This window comes from Ciconia boyciana, chromosome 1 (assembly GCF_034638445.1).
Source record: "Ciconia boyciana chromosome 1, ASM3463844v1, whole genome shotgun sequence".
In the NCBI taxonomy this organism is placed as follows: domain Eukaryota; kingdom Metazoa; phylum Chordata; class Aves; order Ciconiiformes; family Ciconiidae; genus Ciconia; species Ciconia boyciana.
This window is the reverse complement of record NC_132934.1, coordinates 132,728,215-132,754,496: the sequence shown is the minus strand read 5'-3', so window position 1 is coordinate 132,754,496 and position 26,282 is coordinate 132,728,215. Positions and strand designations below refer to the sequence as shown.

General features: G+C 42.3%; 1 protein-coding gene across 1 annotated transcript in view; it reads left to right on the top strand.

Annotated features, from left to right (window-relative positions):
* CNKSR2 (connector enhancer of kinase suppressor of Ras 2) overlaps positions 1 to 24,652 on the top strand; it is a 188,698-nt gene extending 164,046 nt beyond the window's left edge. The window contains exons 20-21 of the mRNA XM_072854498.1: positions 20,550 to 20,746; positions 23,899 to 24,652. Coding sequence (XP_072710599.1) covers positions 20,550 to 20,746; positions 23,899 to 24,114 — 413 coding nt within the window. The 3' untranslated portion in view covers positions 24,115 to 24,652. The remainder of the gene's footprint in view (positions 1 to 20,549; positions 20,747 to 23,898) is intronic.
* The last annotated feature ends 1,630 nt before the right edge of the window (positions 24,653 to 26,282 follow it).

Here is a 26,282-nt window from a genome sequence, read left to right as displayed (position 1 = left end):
TGAAAAAGAACAATTTTGACATCTCAGAAGGCTTTGAGGAGTGCCTGTCTCCAACACAACTCTGATGGTTTATGCTGGTTGGAGGAGCTTGAGCTGCTGTAGGAAAAGGGACATTGGTACCTGGGTGCCAATGTGGCCATGTTGGTGGGCCCTGTGCACTGGTCCCTCACCCAGGAGGACAGCGGGTCTCCACTGGGCTTGGGAGTATTGCCTTTGTCCCCTCAGGATGGGGCACTGAGGCAGGAGCAGGGCTCTGCCCTCCCACACTGGGAAGGCATCAGATGTGCAGGAGAAGAGAACCAGTGCCCAAATCAGGTATTGGTGCTGTAATCTGTTCAACACAGGATTATTTCGTCTGTGAAACAATACCGTCATACAGAAGTATGGAAGCTGCACCTCGTCAAACACATCATGTGTGACAAGCATTTTTGTGGTTTTGAGATGCTTGGGGACAAATTAGGGAGGAGGAGGCTAATGAGAAGCAATGAGTTTTCACACCAATGTCTTTGTACCTTTGTACAAAGATCATTGAGGGTAAAAACCTGAGGAACTGGTGGAAGGAATCAGTGGAAGAGTAGGAATTGGTGGAAGTGTAGGAGTAACTACTTCCTGATTATCCCCAGCGCACCAAGAACTTAATCGGGATCTTCCCTTAAAAACCACTGGGTGCACCACGTCCTCTCTCACCAAGAGGGCCTTTGATGGGTGCCTGGATTTCAGAGGAAGGCTGGGCAGCAGGGCTAAGGGCTCCTCCATGGCTGGGCGTCGTGTGGCCATGAAACCCTGGTATGTCATCCTTAAGCTTTCTCTGGGCTTCCTGACCAGTCTGACAAATGCCTTTTACCATCCCTTTCCATGAATGGCTGCCATGTGATTTTCTGAATTAGTATTTAATACATAAAGTGATATGACAGAAGACTCCTTTGATTAGTTTGCTGGTTTTTTCCCCTCCTAAATTGTGTATAGAAGTACTTTCTTAGCAGGCTTGAAGAGATACTATCCAATTAAAGAGAACATATTCACTCTAGCATGTTCAGGGATTTGAAATAATTTAAAATTTGTTGTTTGTTGCTATCTTTGAAGTTGAAATACACTGGGGAACTTCTGGCATTTTCAGCATTTGACTCCTGTAAGAGGAGCCTTTAGCCTAATGAAATCCCTGTGCAACTCTGATTTTCTCTTATTACACTGGTGAGGGCATTGTTTAGCATATGATAGGCTTAGGATATACTTTTTACAAAAAAATTGGAGCACCTCCGAAAACAGCTCTTGCATGTTAAAAATATACAAGCAATTATAAGCAAAAAACAGTAATGTTTGGCTTGCCAGAAGGATACCTTACATAAAACCTTTCTGTGCAAGCTTTTTATGTAGAGATAATTATTCTCATAAAAAATAAAAGTTAAATTCACCAGATGAAAATATATGCTTTCAGTATCTACCAGGTGTGAAACATTTTATCATTAATTCTTCATTTGATATTCCCAAGTAGGTAATTAATTCATTGCAGCAAAACAAGGAGCTCACTGCTGTATTGGTCTGATGGGCTTTCAGGACACTGTAGACACCTGAGAAAGCAGCTGAATCATTGTTTTAAAACAGGAAAGGAGATTTCTGCCTTATTTTTATGGAAACCAAATTAATTAGAAGCAAGGTTTCTAAAAGCAGTTTCTTTATATGCTAATTTTGTGCAGTGTATTTCAGTTTGATGATCTGAGGGAGGGTCTGATAGCATTTGTATTGCTAAATATGGTCCTCCTCGAGCCTGGAAGAGACCTGACTAAATCAAAAATAGAGTTGGAGCAGAATGATATGACTTGCCTGGGAACAGTCAAGGCAAGTTGGATTGACAGATCAAACACATGCTAGTACATGAGGCGAGAGAAGGGGATACCTTTGTTATATGTAGCACAGCCAGCCAGGGGGTCGTTGTCAACATTTCATTTAATGGCCTTGCCAGATGAGTAATAACGTAGTCCATGTTTAGTGCGTGTGCTTCTCCAGTGAGCTCCCAATTCGATTAACATACCTCAACATGAGCATAATTAATAACAACAACAACAACAATAGTAGTAGTAATAATAATAATAATAATAATCTGCCCTCCCAGCTTTCCCTAACTGGGTGGGTTTTTACACCATTCATGTTGTACATTTTAGCAAAAGCTGCTCAAGAGCCTCAGCAGAACAGGGCATGAAGAGGAAGAAGCCGCTTTTTGCTCAGTCCGCTCATTTTATCTTAACTGCACGGTCTGATGTCAGTAACTTGATGTTTATTTGATCTGACTGGTTTATTGACCCCTTCAGAGAAGAGATCCTCAGCCGGCATGGAAAGTTGCTGCAGTTGTCAGCAGCTGTGGTAGGGGTAGCATCTCAGTTCTCTGCCCTTGGATGCAGGCAGACAGTGAGGAGATCACAGTCTGGCCGTGTGTTATTTAGTCATGCGAGTGATTTTGTCAATGTGTTGGTATTTTTGTTGTCAGTATGGAAGGCACCATTAGAAAGAGCAATTGTGTTACTCGATGATGGGCTCTTAAAGTGTTCTTTATCTAAAGTGGTTTCTACTGGTTGAAGTTAAAAACTTGTTTGTGTAAATTTAAGTTTGACATGTCATAGTTAATTCCATACATTTCTGTTTGCTTTTAAAGCCCTGAGCAAGTTAATGTATAAAAATTCCCAGAAAGATGCTGCTGATAACAGTTATATAGAGAATGGTCTGTTATGGTAATAGGACCAATTCTCCTTAAATATTCCTTATTAAAAACTTTGGTGATACAAATGCAAAAAATTAGTACATTACTTTTTTTTTTTCAGGACTGAAGTCCAAAGCATTATTCAGGAAACACAACTCCCATTTTTGTGCTGTATAATAACAGTTTCATGGGGCAACAAACTGGAACTACAGTTCCTGCTTCGTGGTCAGGAAATAAAGATATGTCTTTTCAAGTGGTTCTCAGTATAAACCATGCAGGAGGTTTGGTAGATTAAATTGAGCTTTATATGCCATTACAATCATAGCCTGGCTAATTTTATCTTATGAGAGTACTGAGAATTAGATTGAAAGGAACCTCACCATTAGATGTATACCTCGTGTGCTTGTCTTCTGGGTGCAACATCAGCTTCTCCTAGGTGAGGCTTGTCCCATAGACATACGTAACTTAGTTTCAGTGTAATCCAGCAATTAGAGCCAATATGCAGAAATTTGAATAACATTTTCAGAATTCATAAATTTCCCAGTGGGACACTAAAGTCCTGATTACATCTTGCACCCTCTGAATGTATATAAAACTATAAGAAATTCAGCCAGCTTCTTTTTTTTTTTCTGACCGTGGTTATTCAACTATGTCTCACTGTTTATGTCCCAAATTAGAGGGCCTCCTCTGTCTGGGAGCAACTCTTTGTATTAGTTTACAATGACTACGAAACAAACTACTCAGGAAAAATAACTGCAGATTTCTGACAGACCCACAACTCAGACTGCTCCATCTGGAGCTGTGAACTATCACTCCAGTAAGACCCCAGTAATGAGCTGAAGGAGAGAGTTTTACACATATTAGAGAGAGACCTGTACAGCACAAGAATAACCATGAGCTTTATCTAATATGGCGGGACATTATATGGGCAGAATTAGTAAGAATTAGGAAGAATATAATATAGTAATATAGAAAGAATTAGTAATTTGACAATTTAACGTGCTACATTAAAAAAGAAAATCCACATACCACAGAGGAGCCAAAAATGGGGTCCTTATGGGTGGGTGGCACTCCTTCATTAGATGTTTAGCTACTGATGTTTAGATGATACTGGTATCATCCTTATTTGTCAAGCAAGCTGGAAGTTCATCACTTAATAAAACCTCCATAAACAAACAGTGAATAATATAGGAGCTCTACTGGCATTGTCAAAAAGCTTCTTGTCATTTAGAGAAACAGTCCTGGTAAAGCAAGAGCATATTCTTTGTGTAAACTTTTTCCTTGACATCCCTGTGTAATATATGACTTTAGCAGAAGGTAGTGCAGCAAGAACGGTTAGAAATGCTTAAGAAGTCTGTGTCCACAGGCTTCCAAGTCCATGGCTGTTTTTATCAGAGGTGGGTTCCATGGAGCAGTAAGAGTGCTTTGAACGAAGGTCGTTGCAGCACGCACCGCCAGTGCGATGCATTTGCACCTGGGGACAGAGCAGTATCAGGCACCACAGCTGCAAGGCTAAGCAAGAGCCTGGGGAAAAGCATCATGAGTTTATAGTGCTTATAGGTCTTCCCTGCGCATGAGGTGAGCTAGATACGATTCAGCGTACATGTGCACAGCTTAAGACAGGATAATACAGAGAATAATGTTATTCTCTGTATTAATAAGTATGTTCGTGGTGTGGTGCTGGAGTTAAGGACAACCTTAACTATGAATTTTCAGTTCTCCAGGTGCTTTTTTTTGTAACTCTAGTGGGGTTCTTGCGTACTTGTTTGTTTGGGGGAGTTTATTTAGTTGTTTAGTACTGAGTAGATAGAGGGTTATTTAGCAATAACTGTAGTATATGAAGTGCATACTGGCAGAGCTAGGACACATTTGCACGTTTAAAAATGCTGTGGTAAGTGGGAGGAAGAACGCCTGCCGATCAGAGCCCTGTAATTTCCCTGTGCCTCGTTCTCATGGGGCTGAGGGCAGCACTTGTAGAGGAGCAGATACTGGAGGTTATACGTGGTCTGACACCACCATCTGTCCTCCCCGTCCGCCTTCCTCATTGTGGTGCTTTCTCATATAACATTTGTGCTCTTGGTGTTCCTTTGTTTAGCTCATTGAGAACATGAGGGACACTAAAGCATATACTGTGATGCTGGAAAAGCTGGAACTTGCTATTTGTAGATAGCATATTCCTGTATTATCATTGTTTGATTTAGTGCCCTTTACTGCAGTAACTCAGTCTCCAGAGGAGTACTGAATGACTCCTGCTACTGCTTCCACATCTGACTGGATTCTTTACAGGATAACTTGTGGAGATGCTGCTTTGGAGTATAGTGTCAGGGGGCTGCACTGGATGTGTCATCAAAACCCTCTTTCCTCAGGCACTCTCATTGCCAGGCTCTATACCAGCTCCTTTTCATCTCTGCATGGCATCTGTCTGAGACGTGAGCAGTCCTGAAGATGGTAGGAGCTTCCCACCATTGAGCAATGGACAGTTTGTAGATCTGCCAGCATTCCTCCTAAGGACTCTGTGTCAAATAGTGTTGAGCCATTTCCCTAGTAAGGACGGAGTTGTATTTGCCACTGGACTTACAACAGAAGCAGCCAGGTAGCAGTTTTTGGTACATGGCGGGGGATTTCTTTTTCCCAGTGTTTGCATTCATTCTTGTTCAGAGCCTGATTACTCACACGTAGTATTTACCTTTAGAGGAATATACGTAACTAGACATGCTTCATTATTGGACTAGATAATAGGTAAGAGCTTCTAGTCAAAGTTCTTCTGTATCTCTCATTAATATATAGACAGATGTAGAAATATGTACACAAAATAATAGCATACAAATGAAGGAAAAGATACAGATTCAAAAGGCAGTTACAGTTTTATTGATTGTCACTATAGACGGGAAGTCTGAAATTTCCTTTTCTAAAACTTAAGTACTTATTTCAAAAGTAAGTTTGTTAACCTGCTATTGTTCAACCTACCCCTTCTCTGAAAAGCAAATTTACCATAAACATACCATTTAGTAATCAGGCATCCTGTAGTCTGTTTAGGCAAAATATACAATGTGAACATTCATAAGAAAGTGTACTCTCAAGTGGCAGTGGTAAAACATTATGCATTTTATTTAAAAACCCATTAAAGTGAAAACCCTAACTTAAATTACCTCTCGTTAGTGACTGCTGGTATGCCCTCATTATTTATAAATAAGCCTCAAAGAGAAAAAGAAATAGTTGATTCACCTTTCATGCCCCTTTCCTTACATAGGACTTCTTGTGTGAGAGCCATTTTGAGACCTTATTAATTGTGACTCTCAAACATTTCTCTCAGGTGAGAACTTTCTCCTCCCCTTTGCTTACATTTTTACTGGTTTTTGAGACATGTTGGCATCCCAGAACGGCCTGCAGAGCATCCCTTTGCTCTTGCTTGGCGGGTTGGTCCCAGCCCTGATGCATTCTCTCACCACCACTTTCGATGGGTAAAGTACCTCCCACTGCTATAGGTTTGCTCAGACGTAAGATTCCTCACATCTTACATGACCGCATTAGCTGAAGAAATATGCAGATATTTATAGCAGGCAGTTTTGTTTCTCTAAGCTCTCTGGGGAAGTCATTTGCCTTAAAGCTGTTCCCATAATACAAACATAATTTGGTTGATAAATGCAGTAAGTTCACTTCATTATTTTCATAGGGTCGCATTCATTTTTGTATGTGAATGGCAGTTGGTTTATTTTTCAAAATGTTTGCAAGTCTCATGAGTTTCGTAAGTTGTAGTGTCGATAAGTATCCATCCAAAAGCACGTTACTTGTTCTTTGTTATTTGTATTTGTTCTCTTTTAAAACAAATTTAAAAAACCTTATCTAGAAAGGGAACCATATGCTGGAGATTTTTTACATAAATAATTTTGCTAATGCTAGTGATACAGAAAGAAGAATGTGTTTTTTGTAATGACGAGGAAAAATAATTTTACTACCAAAAAGGAGAATTTCTAAACTCTTACTGTGCATCTACACTAATAGGAAATATTGTACAGTTAGTTACTATCAGTAAGAGTGATATAGTAAAATAATGAGAAAATCTATTTAGTAAAGCCCCCCAAGTGCCTATTAATTATATTCACCTTCAGATAAATAGGACAGTGTATGCTACCACTTATCTTAAGAGGGCCTAATGAAAGGCTGTTCATGCACATTGTGACTAATCCAAACTGGGACAGCAGAGAATTACCAGGGTTTGATGACAGGCCTATAACAGCCTTAGCAATATTACTGAATATCCTTTTCAACGGCGTGTCTTATTAGCAGGTTTTTTTCAGAAAGAGTCATCTTCTAATACAAAATTTAGTTGGATTTTAGGTACATCAAAAAAGTCCTGTCCTACCATCTGTCAAAGGTAGCACAGTTCTTCCATAGACACAGAGGACGTGTCCCAGCCAGCCTCGGCAGGGCATGTGGAAGAGCAGGTTATAGACATCCACTAGGTAACGCCTTGCCTTGACTTCGATAACCCTCCTTTATTTCCTAGCCACCTCGTTTCACAAAAAGGGAAGTTTCTTTTGCCAAAGCCTGACCGACCTTTGAAACCAAACTTCCTGAATTTTTAGAGATAAAGTTCTATGAACAACATCCATGAGACACCAGGATCTCCTGAAGCTGCAGAAGTGATACACGAGGCAGCAGTATCCTCTTTCACTTAGTGCCTTTTTCCAAACTAATCCAAGACTCTTATTTTAAATGCTGTGACTGTAGTATAAAACAGGATGAAATGTGAAAAACATTCCCTTTTGCAGTCTACTGAAGTCTCCCTCCCTCAACCCCATGAGTCCTAAAATGTGCTGGTTTGGCCTTTTGTCTGTCAGGGGTTTGGGTTTTGGTTTTGGGGGCTGGTTTTGTTTGGGTTTTTTTTTCATTTTGGTTGTAGAATCAAATGTTCCTTATTTTAAACAATAAGTTATGTAAAAATTTCTCTCGACCGCTATACTTAGGATTTAGTTATATAAACTGTTTTCCTCTCCCTTCTTCTTCCTCCTCTCCCTGTTGACGCACAGAGTCCCCAGGAAATCTCAGCAGTGGAGGAGAGGCTGAACTCGGTTTGAGTTCCGTATAGCATTGCTCACCCTCTGCCTCTCTGGAAACTCATTTTCCAATTGCTGCCATGGGTGGAGTAAATGGCACCAGTGTTTCCATCTGGGATTCTTTCCACCTTGTGCCTTCTGTCACTGAGACAACATTTCTTTTCTGCTTTCCCAGACCTTTTGTGATGTGCTCAAGAGTAAAAATGGCAAAGCTTGATATTTTCCTTCCTTTTTCATCCTGTCTTTTGGAAAAAAAAAAAATCTCTTTAACAAGGAATAAACAAGTCTCACCAGTTAAATTGGATTGAATTTGTACATCTTTATATTCTGCACAGTTGAACTCTTTCCTAAAGTGTTTTTTTTAAGAACAACATGTCCCACAGCTTTTCATATCTGAGATCTAAACCCACAATGGATTTCAAGATCCATGGAAAGTTTCATTTTTTATTACAAGTAAGTGTAGTAGACAGAATAGGGTATGTACTGAGAGCAGCCGGGCTTTTGAAACTGCCCTGTGTGCAGAGACTGCACATCCACGCAGAAACTCTAAGTAAACAACTTAGCTGTATGCTGTTTATTCCACCTCTCTCTTTCTCTTTTCTTTGCTAACACAGGTCCACAAAGATTCTCAAGTTCTCAAGCCCTAGCTTTTGGATGTATGTAATGTCAGTGTGGTTTCAAAATCACATGATTTCCTAGCTCCATATCTTATCCTTCACCCAGCGTTGCACAATGCTGGATTGTCAGCTAGGATAACAAAAGGAGCCAGATTGTGCTGCGCTACCTCTTTTTCTATTTCATGCATAAGTTGCCAACAGGATATTTTTCTGTGTTTATAGCACGTTTGGTGGTTTTGGGGCACATTCTTTGCTTCCTTTCTCCTCATTCATGTGAGCCTTTTTCAGTGCTTCCAAATGAGCTAATGTCTCTTCAACATGGAGGAAACGCACCCAAGTTGGTTAGGATGTGTATTGTTCTCTTGGTTTATTTGTGGGGGGTTTTTAATTGGTCTTTGTTCTGTTTTGGGGGGTTTTTTTAAAAGCATATACATAAAGAGAGAATACATAACTTTCTGCCCTAAATACCTCTTTTGCATCAGGGATGGATATTTTAATGGAGCAAGGTATAAAGCAGAACAGTGCCATGTCTCTGTCCTCATGAGCGTAGCTGCATGCAGATTAGAAAAGCTCTATAGTGCTGCAACTGTATGCCAGATTTGCTATTTGCTCTTGTTTGCATGATAGTATTTCTAATATACTAATATGATATGGAAATAATGGCACATCACAGTTCTTTCAACATATTGTATCACTGCTTTATCATATTAGGCTAATATACTGCGAGAGTTGATAGCACCTCTCCATATCAAATGGGATCCTCTTCTCTTGGCACTGAACCGATTGGACTCAAAGGTTGATAAACTTATCATTAGAGAATTGGCACGACGGAGACTCAACTTCAGCCTCTTGCAAGCAACCTAATGGCCTCCATTCAGAAAGTCAGTTCTTCTTGAATAACTTTGATGTTTATAACAGAGAACAGACCTGTTAAAGCATAGACAACCACATGCCTGGATATGAGGCCTCCAGGAAGGTGTCAAAGGGCATGGCCAGTCTTTTGAAGAATGCACCCTTTCCACAATGGGACTAGGCACAAAGTCAGATCCAGTCTACACGGAGCACATTTGCAGAAAATACTGCCCCCCGCATGGGAGAACGGAAGGGGAAGAGGGTCTTGGCAGGGGAAGGGCTTTGATGTCACTCAGTTTTGTTCTGCAGACCTCGAGGAATTAAAGAGGGATTCAGCCATGGTAACTGTAAAATCCTGTTGCTTGTACTGAACTCCAGTGAACCCGTTCAGGCCAACCAGACAGAGTCGTGTCTTTTAAGCGTGCTTCACATTAGTGAAGGAAGTCATCTTACCGTGTCATGCTAAACTAAGTGTATTCTGTCAAGTGGAGGTATGTACAGACCTTTCGGAGACTTCCGTTTATCTAATGATTTGTAATGAATTACCAGAGGGTACACTGGCACTCGTTTGGATGATGACGGAGAAGATACCTCACGCTGAGATTTATTAGACTCTGCAGATAAACTCTTCAGTTCCTCTTTATCTTCTAGGACTTAAACATGTGAGTGATGCTGCCTGGCCAAGCAGGCACAAAGTATTCTCTGTATAACACCCAGACTCCAGAGGGCTGTTTTGGGGCCAGTATTTGTCTGGATGTCACTCAAAGTAGATTCAGATATTGTATTTATCATTATGTTCTGGGTCCCCTATGGGTTGATGTTTGCCTCTATCTCTGTGGTTAGAATGTGGATTTTCCTTAATATATTTGGCTAAGGGTGTATTGTAATAATGTTAATGCTGATTACTTGATATTTCATACTATCTTAACGGGGAGATACTTTTAAAAAATGTATTTTGAAATGTTTTCTTTCTGTTTGCTCAATGTATGGTATTGCATTATGTTAATACCAATAAAATTATATATAGAGAGATATATATATTTCCCTTTTATAAAGAAGTAAATTGTGCTTTTTTGCCTCACAAACAGGAAATGTGCAGTGAATAAAATTACATCATTCTGCCTTACAGCAGGTGACAAAGCTTATAATAGTTTTAATATTCTTTTTTGAAAAATAAAAAGTATAGTATGACTTAAACTAGTTGGAAATTCATCAAAATGCATGTTTTGTGTTTCTGCTCAATGGGACTGTCACAAATCAGCCTAAATATTTAGCAATGTTGTTTTGGCATCTTTAATTTTTTCCAATCAAAAACATACACTGTATTGCTATTATTGATTACAAAACTGTACTGTCATAAATTTTTGCCTGTTTGCCAAATAGACAAACCCACTGAGTTTTTATTACTCTCTTGTCTGTAAGAATTGATTTTTAAATTTAATTTAGTGCTCTTTCCAACACTTGGCAAAGGCAGAATTTATTTTTTATATAAGGTTGCCTTTGAACTACCTGCCTCTGCCAGGGCTGATAAATCACGGCTAAGTACATAAAGATTGTGCAACCTGAAGGATATGTCATTAAAGCCTCGTTGGAATGGCCTGCAAACCCAGCCAGTCCTTTACATTCTGTCATTAAACTCCATAATTAGTTAGAGGTGAAATGTTTTGGAAATGAATTAGAGAAGCAGAAGCAAAGATGTGACTCTAAAATGTCCTTTGGCTGCCATTTGGAGTTACGCTGATGGCTTATTTGCTGCTCGTAGCCAAAGGCCAACATATATCTGTGCTAATATGAACTAGATTGTCTTCAGCTTCCTCTCTTTCTTTTCCCCACCCTTTCTAACATATTGTATTGAGTATCTTTGTTTTGCAGAGGCATTCAGAAGGGCTGTAATTAGCAGTCCCCGGCATTTAATTGCATACACATTTGTTAAATATTTTTCTGTATGCCTTAAAATAAAGTATAGAAAATGGCAGTAAATGTTTCTTTCATGAAGGCATTTGATTTATTCATGAAATCAGGATTTTTTGAAGGTGTTATTTTGGGCTTAATAAAGGAAATAAGCCAGCAAATTTTCAGTTTTGCCTTTGCGTAACCATTGTCTGTCAGGGCTGATGTTCATTTCCTTTCTCTTGTTTCTTTTGTGTGCAAACACATTCTGCCCAATGGATGGGGAACGGACCTTTCTTCTGTGACGACTCTCATGCCAGTTTTGAGAGAGAGCTTTATGTTAAGGTGCATACGTGTTCACAAGTTCATTATGACATCTGATGACTTGAGTAATGTCTAGAAAGCCGCACAGTATTGCATTTCTCTTGTCACTGTAATAGCTTTTGTTCTTGACGGTACTTTGAACTCTGTGCGGTGCTTACAGACCTGGTGGTGTGATGGGCATTCAAGCAGCTGACAGGGGGTGCTTAATATTTGGCAGTGTCATGCCCTACATAAATGACATGTAAATCAGGGTGCAGATTAATTAATCTGGAATCTAATCAGTGCAGCTATCATAACATGTGCAATTATAAGTCCAATAATAAATCTGAATACCTGAATAAATATGACATCTTCTGGGATAACATTTTCAGAAGTATTTCAGGCCCCTTTCATAAATGCCTTGGGAGGTGCTTCCCCAACAGACTGCAGTGAGTTACAGAGGTGAATGAGCTGGCTAATAAATTAATCTAGCCCCCGCCCACACTAATTTACCATGTTTCTTTCATGTTGAAAGTAGGATTGCAATTCTTAAGTGATGCAAGTGCTTTTGAAAATTTCACTCTCAGTGTTACATTTTCATACAGCTAAGCAAGCTTGGGATGTAGCCTGAAGTAGAGTTCATTTTCTCGGTGGGTGTTGCTCACCAGGAATACATACCCCTTCCGTTCAGGCTTGCTTTCAGGTATCAAGCCCATAAACCTTGACAGGCATTGCTGTTGTGCAAGCGTGGCTATGGCTTGATTCTGACTGGTGAGTAATCTTGCTGGGTCCATATCGTTTGGCACTTAACCTTTCACAACTTCATGTGGTGTACCAGCTTAGGTTTGTGAAAAAATATTTTCCTGAAGGAGTAATTGCTTCCATATATTGCTTGTGAGAAGTGTCCGTAGGGACCTCCTCATCCTATTTAAAAGTCACAGCATCCCCAGATGTATAGCAGTTTACCCAGTTTGCTTCAGCTCCCGGCTTACCTCAATAAATATGCAAAGTTTTTCATTGTTTTTGAGCTGCAAGGACTGAGGGGAAGCGTACCATCAAAATGTAATTGCTCTGTTTATTTCACTTCAACATTGGTAGCTTGTGGTAAAATTAAACAGCACTTATATCAATGTGTGGTACAGAAAAATGTCAGAATATCCTATTTCATCATGTTAAAATTCTCCCAAAGAGTCACTAAAATCTGTTCAGCAGATGAAGGTTAAACTGATGCCTTCATAGGCAACTTAATGAGTAGAGTACCGTGTCCAAATACCAAAGGATGCAATTATAACACTGCTGCCAAAAAGTTCTGCCACTGATCAGAGTTCCCTGTTACTTTGGGAAGCTTTGGAGTTATTTCATCTTCATTCATATGCCCCCTCTGAAATCACAGCCCACCAATATAACCTCATGAAACAGCAGGGCTGGGAGCAAATGAGAAGCTTCTCCTGATGCTCATTCGAGGTGTGTAAGAGCTGTCAAGAGGCAGGACGAGCAGACCGAACTAATTATTCCCTTTGTCTGTGTTTTCCCTTCTCACTAACATATTAACCCATTTGCTGGCACCTGTACTTCATTGCTAAGTGGATGCTGAAAATGCCTAAATGTTACTTGCAGCACAGCAATGCAGGTCTGCAGGGAGAAACCTTGAGGATCGATTTTTTTTCTAATGCCAATTTCAGTGTCAGCTGGTTTTAATAAGCGATTCCAGTTGCGTGGAAAGCTGAAGAGAGGTGACTGACAGGGGCGTGAGAGCCTTCTAGCAGGACCAGCTCAAGTGTCCCACGAAGCCTGGAGGTTGAGCGTGCTTCAGCCTGCCAGCTCACAAACTGCAGTCGGCAGGGCAGTGGTGGCTCACAAGGCCGTGACAAGGTGTAGGCAGCTTGTCGTTAAAATACCACCAGAAAGGTGACCTCAGAGGAAAAGAGATTCGCAGGGAGCCACTGATCCAAAAAGAAAACCACAGTGCCATAAATAGTTCACAAAAAGAATTAGACCTTTGGTGCCACAGCAAAGGTTTAGCATCTCTCAGGCCTTACAAAGGCTAGGGTTAGATCTTTTAAAAGCAGTTATGGTACCTAACTGCTGCTGATTGAACTTGGTTGTAGTGCAAAACGCCTGAAATACCTTCAGAAATCTGTCCTATGGGAGATGAGTTTTCCACTTACCTGCACAGTTCACTTTATTTCAAGAAATCAGTTCATGCTCATGCATGTGAGAGGAGAGGCCATGGGGTGGAAAACTCCAGCATATTGCAGAGGTCTGTTGTGTTGGTGCTTTCAGTGAACACGCTCTCTAGGGAATATCTTTTTTGCCTGCAGGTTTACGTAATAGGAGAGAATAGAAACCGTGTACAACTATCCTGGTAACCCCAAAATACTTCCTCTTCAGAGGAAAGAATGGTATAAAAGGCAAATTTAATACTATTTAATAATCTTCTCTGATCTTCCAGCCGCTAATATTTCACCAAACACATGGATCAAAGCTTGTTTTTAAACACTGCTCCTCCCTTCCTTGACTCAAGACTTCGGGAAAGATCCTGCACTTTCAGGTACTCAGGGCCAGAAAGGACGGAGGATTACTCAAATCAGAAAAGGGCAGGCAAAGGGAAGGAATAACAGAAAGAAGGGTTACAAAGGCCAGGCACTGCACAAGAAGCCTGCAGCTTTTTTTCAGCTTGCTTAAACTTTTCTTCACTCATGGAAAGCATTAATATATACATATGTGTGTGTGTATATATATGTGTACATACAGATATATAGATATATGCACAGGCATACTCACATGCTCAGTCGGGCCTTGACTTTGCCATAACATGGTGTAGGAGATGACACGGGTTTCTATTTGTGCTTTACTAGGGAAATCTGCTCTATATTACCCAGAGCAGATGATGAGCAGCTGGCTTCCACGTAGACCTGAACTGCATCCTATTGCACCTCCTGCCTGCTGTACCATGCCAGGCTTAAACACTGAGTTGCTTCTTCCTTTTCTTAGTAATCAGGGATGTGACTTGTAGCATTTTCCTCCCCGGAGCTTGTAGTCTAACAAGCTGACTTTCCATGTCACCGTGGCTCCCCCCATGCCTGTGCAGGGGTGACCTCATACGCAGCACACAGCTGTGCAGACACCATCTCCTTGTAAACCTTTCATTGATTTCACCATTTCTTTCCTTTTAGCTTGTAGTCTGCGGGGAAAGGAAATACTTAGTCTGCCTGCCATCCATCCAAATAGTGTAAAAAACGACTGTAATCTCTGGTTCTTTGCATCATAAGCATTTGGATATATCTCCCTCTTGTGCAGTTTGGACTCTAATGATTAACCTGAACAGCAGCAAAGATGGATTTAAGCCTTGCACTGGGAAACCGACAACTACTTCTTTGGAGGATTTCTTCTCTCCCCTCCCCTCCAACACAGCTAAAACCCACGTCCACTCTCCTTCCATCCTTCTGCTTTTTTCCCTTAAATATAGGGAGAGCCCTTCTATCTTTCTTCTAGCTGTTCCCTGGGGTTTACGAGCCCAGCCAGGCTGTTGGACCCTGTGGCCATGTTAGGTCCCCTGCCCCTGCCTGCCCGTTAGCACACTTGGGCCAGCAGATCGCCTGAGCTGGGGCTTGAGAGCTTGCCACAGGAGGCATCCCCTCCCTGAGGGATCAGCAGACATCTGTCTGCTGCACTACCTACTGGCGAAACCATTGCAGGACCAGGCGGGTTTTGATAGACCTGTTAGTTAGACATGGCACAGCCAACATGCTGCGGCATAGGAAGATTACAAAACGCTTTGTGGGTCCTGGGATTATATCACTTACTAGTTAGCTTGTGGCAGACAAGCTTCTCTATTCCCAACGTAGACGCAACAGGGTGAAGAAGGCAAAGAAAAAAAAAAAAACAACCCAGAGATTTGTGCATCAGGGCCTGTTTTATCTAGCTTGAGACCATTTCCCAGAGGCCAGGGATGTTCTCTGTTTTGGTGGAGCATTTACTCAGAAAGTCTCTGGGAGGCTTCAGGTAGATGCTTCCCTTGTGCGAAAGGTGAAGCAGAAAGGTGTAACTCTCAAACTGGAAGCAAATCTTTGGGATTTGTAGGGTGGAAATAACATATGGCAGCTGTTTAATAATGTAATTAGTGATGTATTCTAACAAAATTGCCTCCTTAAGATCCTGAGAAAGCTGAGCTGAGTTGGTTCCTCTGCCAGAGAAAGTGAGCTCACCAAAAGGAATGAAAATGGGAGTTTAAATTTCAGTGGAGCCGGGGGATTTCAGTCTGGCTGTTTGTGCCGTGTTCGCTCTCTGTCACAGGCTTTGCAGCAGCTTGGCTTTCTCAGGATTTGCAGAGGGTGATAATTTTGTTCAAATGCAGGGCTAATTGCAAGAAGAGGAGTGGGCATGCACGAGAGGAGTTGCAAGGCGAAGGAAAGTGCGTCACTAAGCTGTAAAGGTAGCAAACAGCAAAGAGGATAGCGGAAAAACAGAGAATGCCATCAGGGCGGCAGCGGTGTCCATCAGTCAGGACAAGGAGTCTGAAGACGACAGGATGTCTGGGTGGCGTTAGGAGGCACTGGCAAAGCACAAAGGGGCCTCAAAGGAGAGCATCAACCATTGAAAAATCTGACGTTAGCACAGTGGGTGACAAAATTTATGACTGACTGTGTTGTACTATCCTTGCACTTATAGTCCCCGGTGCAATCACTGGTTCTTCTGGTACCTCACTGAAAGGGGAAAACCATGCAAGCTTCCAGTGGCTTGAGCTTTTACAGGGAAAGGGAGTCACAGAAGTGCAGGAACCCCCACTGAAAATTACTAGAGGTTATTCCATATATTTAGAGCAGATTTATGAGAAACATGGGCCTAGAGATTCTCTGTGTCCAGAAAGCAATGTGTTAGCCAGCTGGGTTGCAACGATGACTTTCTGCATGGCCCTAATTCAGTACCAGCTTCCTGAATCATCAGTTTACACGGACCGATCATCTCTTGATCCGTGTAAATACCAATGTTAACTGTTTCTCTCTGGTCACTTTTCACTCAAGTGTCTGATGTTCTCATTTATTGCTCTTAGGATCTTGGTTTATAAGAGGGAAATAATGGAAAGATGAATAGCCCAACAGAGCCAGGAGGTGGTTACACTTAGTACATCATGGAGCTCAGGGCATGCTCTTTTCAACAACAAATGACAGCACAGTGTAAGAAATCCCACCAGCTTTTTCCTGAATGCCAACAACCCAAACCATTCCTGACCTCTTAGAGTTTCACCCACCCAGCCACAATCTCCAGCTCCCTCTCCTGAGAAAATGCAAAAGTAGATACAAATATTTACGGCATTTTAAGAAGCGAGGGCAGAGTACAAAAACTTCAGAAACTCTTCCTTCTGGAAAGCAGAATAATGAAAAATAATAACATGCCATTTACTAGACTGATGTATTCTTTATCTCCTGAATTTAATGCAAATGGCTTTGCATTCACTTGAACACACAGCAGAAGCTTAATTGTTACAAAATTTAGTCCCTGTGTATTCTTGTATTTGGAAGACACCATTCTGAATTTAGATCCTGTGCGCTGCAGAGTTTATGCAGCTTTATTTCTGCTCCAGAGTTACAGAGTTGTTCAGGCTTGGGGGGGGGCGCAGGGGACAAAATCATTGCCTCAGAGAAGAGACCCTTCTTTTTAGCAGGATGTGGAAACAGCTACCTGTGACAGAAAGAGGGCAGCAGGGGACGTGCAACCCATGACTCAGCAGCCAAGTGAGGGTGAAAAACAACCTGCTGTGTTGGCTGCTGTTCTGAGGTCATCTGCAAATCCCATTAGGCCACGTTTTCTACTTAAATAAGGCATTACCTGAGGCCTTATTCTTCCTTAAGGAGACAGCCCTGCTGTAATAGCATGACTCGCATACACATCCACCAATTTAAAAAAAGAAAATATGTTTTAAGCTCAGCTGTATATCTAATCAAGTACCTCAGATGCTTTATGGTGCCAAGGGTTTCACCAACACCTACAGGAAATCAATCAAAGCCTTTAGCAGAAGGGTGAGGGAGGGGAGATGCGTGTATAATCTCATTCCCGCCTACTGAGAGCCATTGAGAGCAGCAGTACCACCACCTTCAGTGTTTCTCTGGAAAATATTAAGGGCTTGGGATGTGTTCGCACGCCGCCCGCCGCCCTCTCCCCCGCTGTGGGTGGAACAAGGCAGTGTCTTGCCCTGTTTGAGCTTCCCCAGCCTCAGCAGCAGCGAGACATTTAAGGGAAGGGACCTGCTGTTTTTCCTCCCTGCTCTTTCTTTTAGAGCACATCCTGTCCCCTTTTCTACACGCCGCTCATAGCTACAGCACCGAGGCGGTGACGGAGCCCGGGGGAGGCAGCCCCAGCCGGGTGCAGGTGATGTGCCGATGCCGCCAGTGCTCCGCTGCCTAACCCTGCCCGCACCGTGCCCCTGTAGTCCTGCGCCCCGTCCCATGCAGTCTCGGAGCTGTTCCCATTTGGGGCGAGGGTAGAAATCCCCTGCCAGCAGCCCCTCTGCGGCCCACGCGGGCAGCAGCTGCCTGCCCGAGGAGGTGAGCCCTGAGGAGCGCCAGCCGTGCAGACCACCGGGCCAGCGGCACGGGGAGGGAGGCCAGCGCAAGCCCCCCAGCCCGGCGTTGGAACCTGCAGGGGCCATGCTGCCTTCCAGGTTCATTACAGGCACTTGTCATTCAGGATTGAACCTCGGCGTTGAACCCAAACATTGTCCTTCACTGCAGTGAGGACCTTTGGTGTTTCAGGAAGCCATGGGTTTTCGATGGCAAGCCTGGACGTGGTGGCTGGTTGCTGGTCCAGGCTCTAGATCACCCTAGCAAACTAAGTTCAGATGGCATGGAGTCAAAGCACTGGCTCTCTTCTTCAGCAGACTTTCCCTCCACTAATCCCCTGAGGGCACAATGTGGCAATGCTGCTGGGGAGAAGAGTCCCAAGGAAAGATCTTTTTTTGCCGTGCATAACAAGGGGTAAGAGAAAGAGAGAAGCAGATGTAAAATACTCCCCTGTCAGATCGAGGTGTTTTTTTTCCCTTTGCCCTTTAGCAAATCACTCCCATTCCCCAGCTGTCAGACTGGTGGACTTCAGTGTTCAGAGGTATGAACGGATAGAGAGATCCCAGACATCCAATGTTGTTGCTGTGTGGAATTTTTTAAGAAAGCATAAAAATCAAAACCGTGGGGGATTTTAACCAATCTTTAAGTATTCAGCTACTGAATGTTTTGCCCTTTAACACATTAAATGTTTTAATAAGAAAGAAATCACAAGAAAGAGAAATGCATCCCATTTCTATTTTTCTTTAAGTCCTGGCTGCCCCTTACAGTGAGGAACCCAGCTCTCCGAGCAGGGTAGCACACGATGGGAGCATTTAGGGAGCTCTGTACAGACCCACACCACCTCCATCAATAAAAAGCCTCGAACCCTTCTTCACTTCCATATATCTTAACAAAAAAAGGAGTGCTTTAAACACAGCTACCCCCTAAAAAGGGCAAAGGAATAAACTGAGGAGAGATATAGCTAGATTAGTTGCTGACTGCAAAATTCTTTGATTGTGTAAAGATCTATGCAAATGCAAACATTTTTTGTGATGGGGTGTGGAGATTTGGGTCTCTGGAGTTCTTGCTTGAGCCTGAGGTGAGTAGTTGCTGTACTGCATGGCATGGGTGTGAATGGGAGGTTGCCTTGGGTAGCTCTTGGTGGGCTACAAATGTTGCTTCTAAACACTGGCTGCCCTCCCTGTTGGTGCTCGATAAAAAACCCTCTAAACACCTGAGGAGACTGAGGTTCACTACTTACAGGTACTTTAGCATGTGCTGAACTTTCAGCCAGCAGAGATGGCTACGTCTTGGTGCAGGGTCAGTCACAGGATAAAAGCAATGCTTGAAACCAAACAGCTGTAGCCTTCCTACAAGAGCTTTCCTGAACGCATCCTGAGGATACGGGCACCTCGGGCCAGGAAAACATACACCGCTATGAAAGCCAAGACCGGGTGGGAGGGTCCCGAGGGCTCTGGAGACAACAGGGAGGCCGTGCACCGGCGGTGGCCGGCTGCTGTGGGTACCGGTGTGTCGGCATGTGAGGGGCAGCAGGGACCGAGCTGCCTGCCCCGCCAGCTGGCTGCTCCCCTGGGGCTGCCCTGGCTTCTCCCGGGCACCGCTCAGCTAATCCTGGCTCTTCCCTGGCGCTTCCCAAGTTTGTACGGAGTCATCAAACAGTTTCTTCTAAGGGGAATGGTGTGTGAGAAGTTGAAATGTTTTGATGCTTTCTAAATGAAGCATTTCAAATGCTCGTGTCAGAGGAACGTTTCATCCCCGGCCTTTGCTTGATTTTGGTTTTAGAGAAGCAAAATCTTCCTATTTTTCCCTTTACAATGCTCCCAGTACTAGTTAGAACAAGTATCTGAAAACCTATAATAAATAAATAAATAAACTTATAATGCAGACAGCTCTGGTTTGGTTTGCCACGCTGCTGGGTGGGCTGTCACGAATGCGCTCTTACGTCCAGTCCGTAGTCTGCTGCTGAACCTTCAGGTAATAGTAGAGTCAGAAAACACCACAAGTGACAGTATTACTGACTATTGAACAACACTCTTGAGTATCAAAATAAGAGACAGAAAGAAGTGGACTTTTCTAGGAAGGAAAATGACATGTCATTCCAAGGCCACCATCGTAAACATGATCTTGAATGCCGTACCAGTGCTCATGGGCCGAGATCCGATCCCTGATCACCTTCCGCAGCAGGATGTTTCCTTTCCTTGTAATAACAAAGTCACCAGTATATTTCACTGCAATACTAGAGATGTGATTTCTGACAGTATGTCACTGTACTATTACTATGCCTTGCACTATTTATCTTTTTTTTCTGCTTTCTTTGTGGGTCAAGACTTTACATTCTTGGAAGTTTTTCTCCCTTTCTCCTGAAGGCAATAGCTAGCGAGAAGGAGCAGTTACAATCGCACCACTTTTTTTCTGGAACTTAGCAGGTGTGAAATGTTCTCCTTACTGTCTAGTTAAATCTTTTAAATGTTTTGCGAAGGTTTTTGATAGATCTTCGTCTAATCACATTAATGATACATTGTTTCTTTCTCTGTTTTTTCCTCCTTTTTTTTTTTTTTTCCCCTTTTTCTCATTACAGTTGAAACTATAGAGGAAAAAACAACAGACTCCTTGCAAGATTTGTACAGAGCCTTGGAGCAGGCCAGCCTGTCTCCTTTAGGAGAACACCGGATTTCCACTAAGCTGGAGTATAAGAAATCTTTTATAAAGAGATGTAGCGATCCAGTAGTCAATGAAAAACTGCACCAGCTGCGAATTCTGAAAAGCACTTTAAAGGTGAGATAAAAGAGGGAGGAAAAATCCTGCCCCGGGGTTGGATCAGACTGTATTGTATTCGGAGATTAATTGTGCGCAGCTGGAGTCCAGGCTGAACCTAGTGTGCGAAACAAGCAAGGGAGACAAGGGAAATGCTGTTTGCAAAGCAGAGAAAAATGTGCCTTGGGAGAGCAGTTGAAGTGAGGGGATCAGTTTTTATTTCTGCACAGATAAAATCTCAGTCAGCTGCTCCTCCTCTAGCTAGTTTAACAGAATTTGACACCAAATTATCAGAGGAGACCTTAATCCCTTTTTTGTCCCTGAACATTTTCATTTACCAAAATGCATTCACTCTGTAATTGCCAAAGTCTAAAGTTAAGCTAAGCCAGCCTTTCGGAAGGGAGCAGTACCTTTTACAACACTTGATTATTTTCCAATTGCTGAGCTTGGCCAGGAGGAAACTGTGTGCTTGCTTTCTGCATAAGCTGATAGGATCATTGTATTTAATCAGTAGGATTGGTTAAGTAAATAGATAGTGGTAATGATAGATTTGAAGATTTTTAGGGTAATTCTAAATGTACCACAGCTCATTTAGCCTCCTTGTCAGCTTCTTTGTTTGTTACAGCAGTTTCAATTCTGTCCTGATAGAGATTTCGGCAAACAATATGCCGGATTTCCCCAGGGACCCTGTTAAGTATATTAAATTACCACATTTTAAGTCACTAGGTAATTGTACAGTGGATTTTGTAACAGCTTTCATCAAAGAGGGCTTTATCAACATTAATTAATTTCGTTTTCCATCACCTAGAGAAGCATTTAAGCAATATTATTTTCATGCTGTGGGGCTCCCATCCTGAAAAAATCTTACTCATACTTAACTTTCTGCACTGTATCATCTTATTGAAGGCAACTAGTACTTGTAGTATTATCTGGGTATGTGAGTCTTTACAGGATGGGAGGCTGGCAGAAAAAGTCAAGATACACGGGCTTTCCACATGACTTCTACAAGCATGAGAAACTGAAACAAAATCACAGTACTCTCAGACATGTCAGGGTGGCAGGAGGTTCACACTGTATCTGTGCTTTTGCACCATGGCGGGATCACTCATACCAAAACTGTGGTTCAGTATGGCTTGCTGCCATGCTTAACTGTCTTTCTTGTTAGCATTTATTGATACCTGAGCTACATTATGCCAATGGCTTCCTACAAATGGAATAGCTTTCCTCCAGGGAATTCCAAAAATTGCATCCCCTTGACCTGGCAGATGCCCATTTTCATGCTTCTCTGGGACTTCTTTCTTTTGGACCAAGTCCAAGTTCCATTGGACCAAGCAAACACAATTTGTTCATTCTCTGTCCATGAGCCATATTTTCTAAACCTGTCGCCATTCTTGTTTGGACCTTGATTAGTATAAATCATTCTTAAAGTACATGACACCAATAATTGAAAATGCAATGGCAGCAAGTACCAAAGACAGATAATTGCGTAGAGCAACAGTGTAGAGTGACATGTGCCTGTTTTGCAACGGCATCATGGTAACTCGTGATGAGTTTCTAGCTCCATTATAGCCCAGAGCTCCACCTCTGCCATGCTACTGGTAGTTGTATCTACCAGTAGCTACTGCTGTTACCTAATCAGTTATTCATGCTTTTTATCAGTGCCTTTGATTTCTCCTTCCTGCATGCAGCCAATCGCACTGGCCTGTTGGAGTTGGTGTTCTGAACTCTCCTGAAATCTATCCAAATTACTGGTAGCCTGAGACAGCCCTCCACATTGCTTCTAGCTCTTGTTGTCCATAGGCTCTCTGTTCCATCATCTGAGTCCTTAATGAAAGACCCCTCTGCTCTCTTTCCTGTGACACAACACAAAACCATTCTCCTGCCAGCGAGTGTGAGCTACGAGGCTGGTAGTGCAGAGGTGTGGGTACCAGCCACAATCTGCGAGAAGCAGGTTACGGTAGCTCAAGCAGAGATACGGTAATCAGGAGTTCCCATGGTTTCGTTTCCACTGGTCATTCTCAGCTTGCACCTCCGTTTCTGAAAATGAGTACGCCAGCACACAGCGCTAATTAGCTGCTGTTTGCAAAGCATGAAAAATACCTTTCGACCTACTGCTTATGGGTGATGTCTCTGACCCTTCTGATTCTCTCCCACCAACATGGGCTGACACAGCTTAATATTTCCCTTTAACATGCTCCCCAGAAAGATTCGACATACTCATAGTATGGGCATGGAAAATGTGAGTTGGCAATGAGGAGCGTGAAACCCGTCTGGCAGGGAGGATAGGGGGGAGGCTGCTGGTGACCACAGGATACCTACACAGAGGAGTAGTGCTGGGAACTTGCGTGTGAGCTGTGTTTCCAAGGCTTAAGTCTGTTGCATCCAGCTTCCACTGCTTGCAGCAACCGCGAGTGGCCACAGGTTTATCAGAGGCTTACTCTGACCCGTACCGGCTGCCTGTCATCTCTCGATAAACTAATCACTGGCCACTGATTATGATATAGCCACATCCCCTGCCTCGATGATGGGGAAGGAGATACCAGCAGCTGTGTTAGATTTTACCCATTCCTGCCTTCTCTTTGCCACTGCAGTGGTAGGAGGCGGTTGCAGACAGCCAGCCCATCGCATACACTGGATCTTTAATGAAGATGAGTTATCATTAACATGGGGGTCCTTGCACAAGCCTTGGCAATGTAGTGCTCAGATGTCCCCATGACAAGCTTGGTAAAAAAAGGCTTAGCTCTGCTGGCGGGCGAGAGGCCATCTGTCTGCATCCCACGCACCCACGCAGTATTTCTTATGCTGATCAAGAAGAGCAAACAGATGGCACTTCGTCATGTGAAACCCGTCTTCAGAAATGCAAGCAGCTAATAGTAAACAGTACAGGGCTTGCTTTTTCTCGAGCTGAACGAGGGGCGAGGAGGGGGAATAGGGACTGTTTCCGAAGGTGCTGGACAAGGCGAGGGAAGCCCTAGCCCCGCAGGGTGATGTGTGACACCCTGTAGGAAGGGCCTCTCTTTGCAAGCGCTCGTATAGCAGCCAGGTAGTCCCCCTGCTTTTAGGGGCTCCGTGGCTTGAGTTTGCCCCCCCTTTTCTCTCCTTCCACCCATGTGATTGATTTTGCCAGTGACTCGTCACTCACATTGACTCTGCTTGTTCCTTTTCTCTCACAGGCCAGGGAAGGAGAAGTAGCCATTATAGATAAAGTTCTGGATAACCCAACTTTGACATCTAGAGACTTTCAAGAATGGAAACAAATGTACCTTGATCTCTTCGTGGACATCTATCAAAGCAGCACCCCGAGGGACTCTGTTAATGGCTCGTCTGAGGTTGATGCACTTATAGCCTCCTTAGCACACACTCACTCTTACATTGAAACGCATGTATAAAGGTCTCTCTTTTTGTCCATTTGCTACACTCCAGCCCTTTACTTAAGTGCATAACGTAGTTTTTATATCAATACGTGGGAGCTCTAGTAAATTATATTTTAATGTTACTCAGCTGTGTGAAGTAAACCTTCAATGGTCAACGATTCCACATCTTTAATGAGGATTTGTATCTTTTATATGCTACCAACGCTCTGCTTGTGTTTACCTTCTGTGAAATAACAAACCTGATCTTTAGCTATTAAAGAAAAGTATTTAAAAGCATTTTTGGAAGACTGTGGCCTTCACGCAGGAAGTTCCACAAGCTAAAGGTTTTGTTATCGAAGGTCACTTTTACAATGATATTTTATATTGTATAATTCCAGTATTGCATTGCATTTTTGAAGTGCAGGTACTATTTTGGTGGTGGGAGAAAACCAGTTTTTATATTTAATGAGAAACTCTAGGAGTTTTCTTAAATAACAGGGAAAAAGTGTAATGCAGTGGTTGTGTTTCAGTTTTGTCAAACACACAAAAGGGTGAAAATCAGCAGACAGAAATGACTAAAGTGAATTTAAGTATCAGAAGGTTAGGTCTTATTTCCTTGTGCTTTTTTAAAGCCTGTTGCTAAGGTTTACCATCAGTGCAAAGGGATGCTGGTTTGTATTCTAATTAAGAGCAAATTATGTGTTATTTGTCTCTTAATCACATTTGGTTGATTTTTTAAAAAATTAGTCACGGTACTGTCATTTATGCTGCTCTTGTACTGATGGTATCAGTATAATGTGCAGATTTTGCAAAAGAGAAAATGTAGACTTTGAACATCCTTGATAGTGGCGTTTCTCTTGCCCAGAAAGCAGCAGTGGAAAAGGTTCCCAACGAAATGCTCCAAATCTGACAGGCTTTGAAAATTCCCACAATAGAAAAGGAATGAATAGGATTTTTCAAGTAGTCTCCTATGTGTTTTCTGAGCTGTGAAATTTGGCCGTATTGTATGCAGGGAAAATGCATGATGGGAGCAGAGCTGAGCACAGAACCTGAAAAATAACTGAGGAGTAAAAAAGGCCTCTGGTTTGCTTTTGAAGGGGAAGGGATGTCTCTGGGTTAGGCTGAGTTCACAAGCCAAAGGGCCATGAGATTTGAGATGTGCTGGAGACAACCCAGTGAATATGAGTAGAAATAGCTCCTTAGAGTTAGGCACATACCTGGAACAGGAAAGTGGGAGGGAAATCTTAAATCACGTATTTACTTTTTATGGGCTTGTTTTCGAAAAGTGATCAGAGCATGACAAAATATTTCTGCTGCTTTTCAGTATTTTGCTGCATAAGTTAGGACTCATGACATGATTTAATAATGCTCATGTGAAAGGGAAAAGCCTCCCTTATACTTTTTAGAGCGAGTTGTACTCTTAACCAACTTTAGACTATTGCCTGTACAGCTCAGCGAATGTACTTTAAACTTTATGAGCTCTGATACTTCCTGGCAGTTACATCCACGAAGGGATGAAGGAAAGAATGGACAAATTTATTTTCTCTCTCCTTCTTTCTTTCTTTTTATTCCTCTCTCTTTCTCTCCCTCTTTTTCTCTCTTTCTCCCCTTTCTCTCTTTCTTTTTCTCTTTCTCCCCCTCTTTCTCTCTTTCTTTCTTGTTATTTTATTGCATTTGGATTGCAAAAGTTTTGCAGATTTTGCACAATTGTACAGAAGAGTGGCCTTTCTGTAGCCCATTTTCAGTAATCCTATATTCAAGTCTATATGGATGACAAATCATGTATTAACGTTTGTATAGAATTCTGGATCCAGTGTAATATTTGTACCATTAGAAGAATATTGTTTGTATAAACTGGACATTTATTTACTGCATGGGTACTGACTTGTATATTAAATTTGTGAGGTTTTTGTAAATTTCTCTTAAAAAATGCTTGACTTGAAATGGATTGTGCTATTGTTCCAAGCATTTAGATTCTCTTGCTATTGTTTTACTGGACCAAAAGTAAATATATTCATATAAAAAAACTCTTTATATCTGATGGATGTATATGCACATTGTGTAGTTGATTCCTTGTCCAAACCAAGGCAGTTCAGAAGACTTAGATCTGTTGCTATGCAACAGCTATTCTGCCTGCACTTTACATTAGTAAAGTCAGCTCGATTGCTTTAAAGGTGAAAATTAAACATTACAGTTTTTTAAGC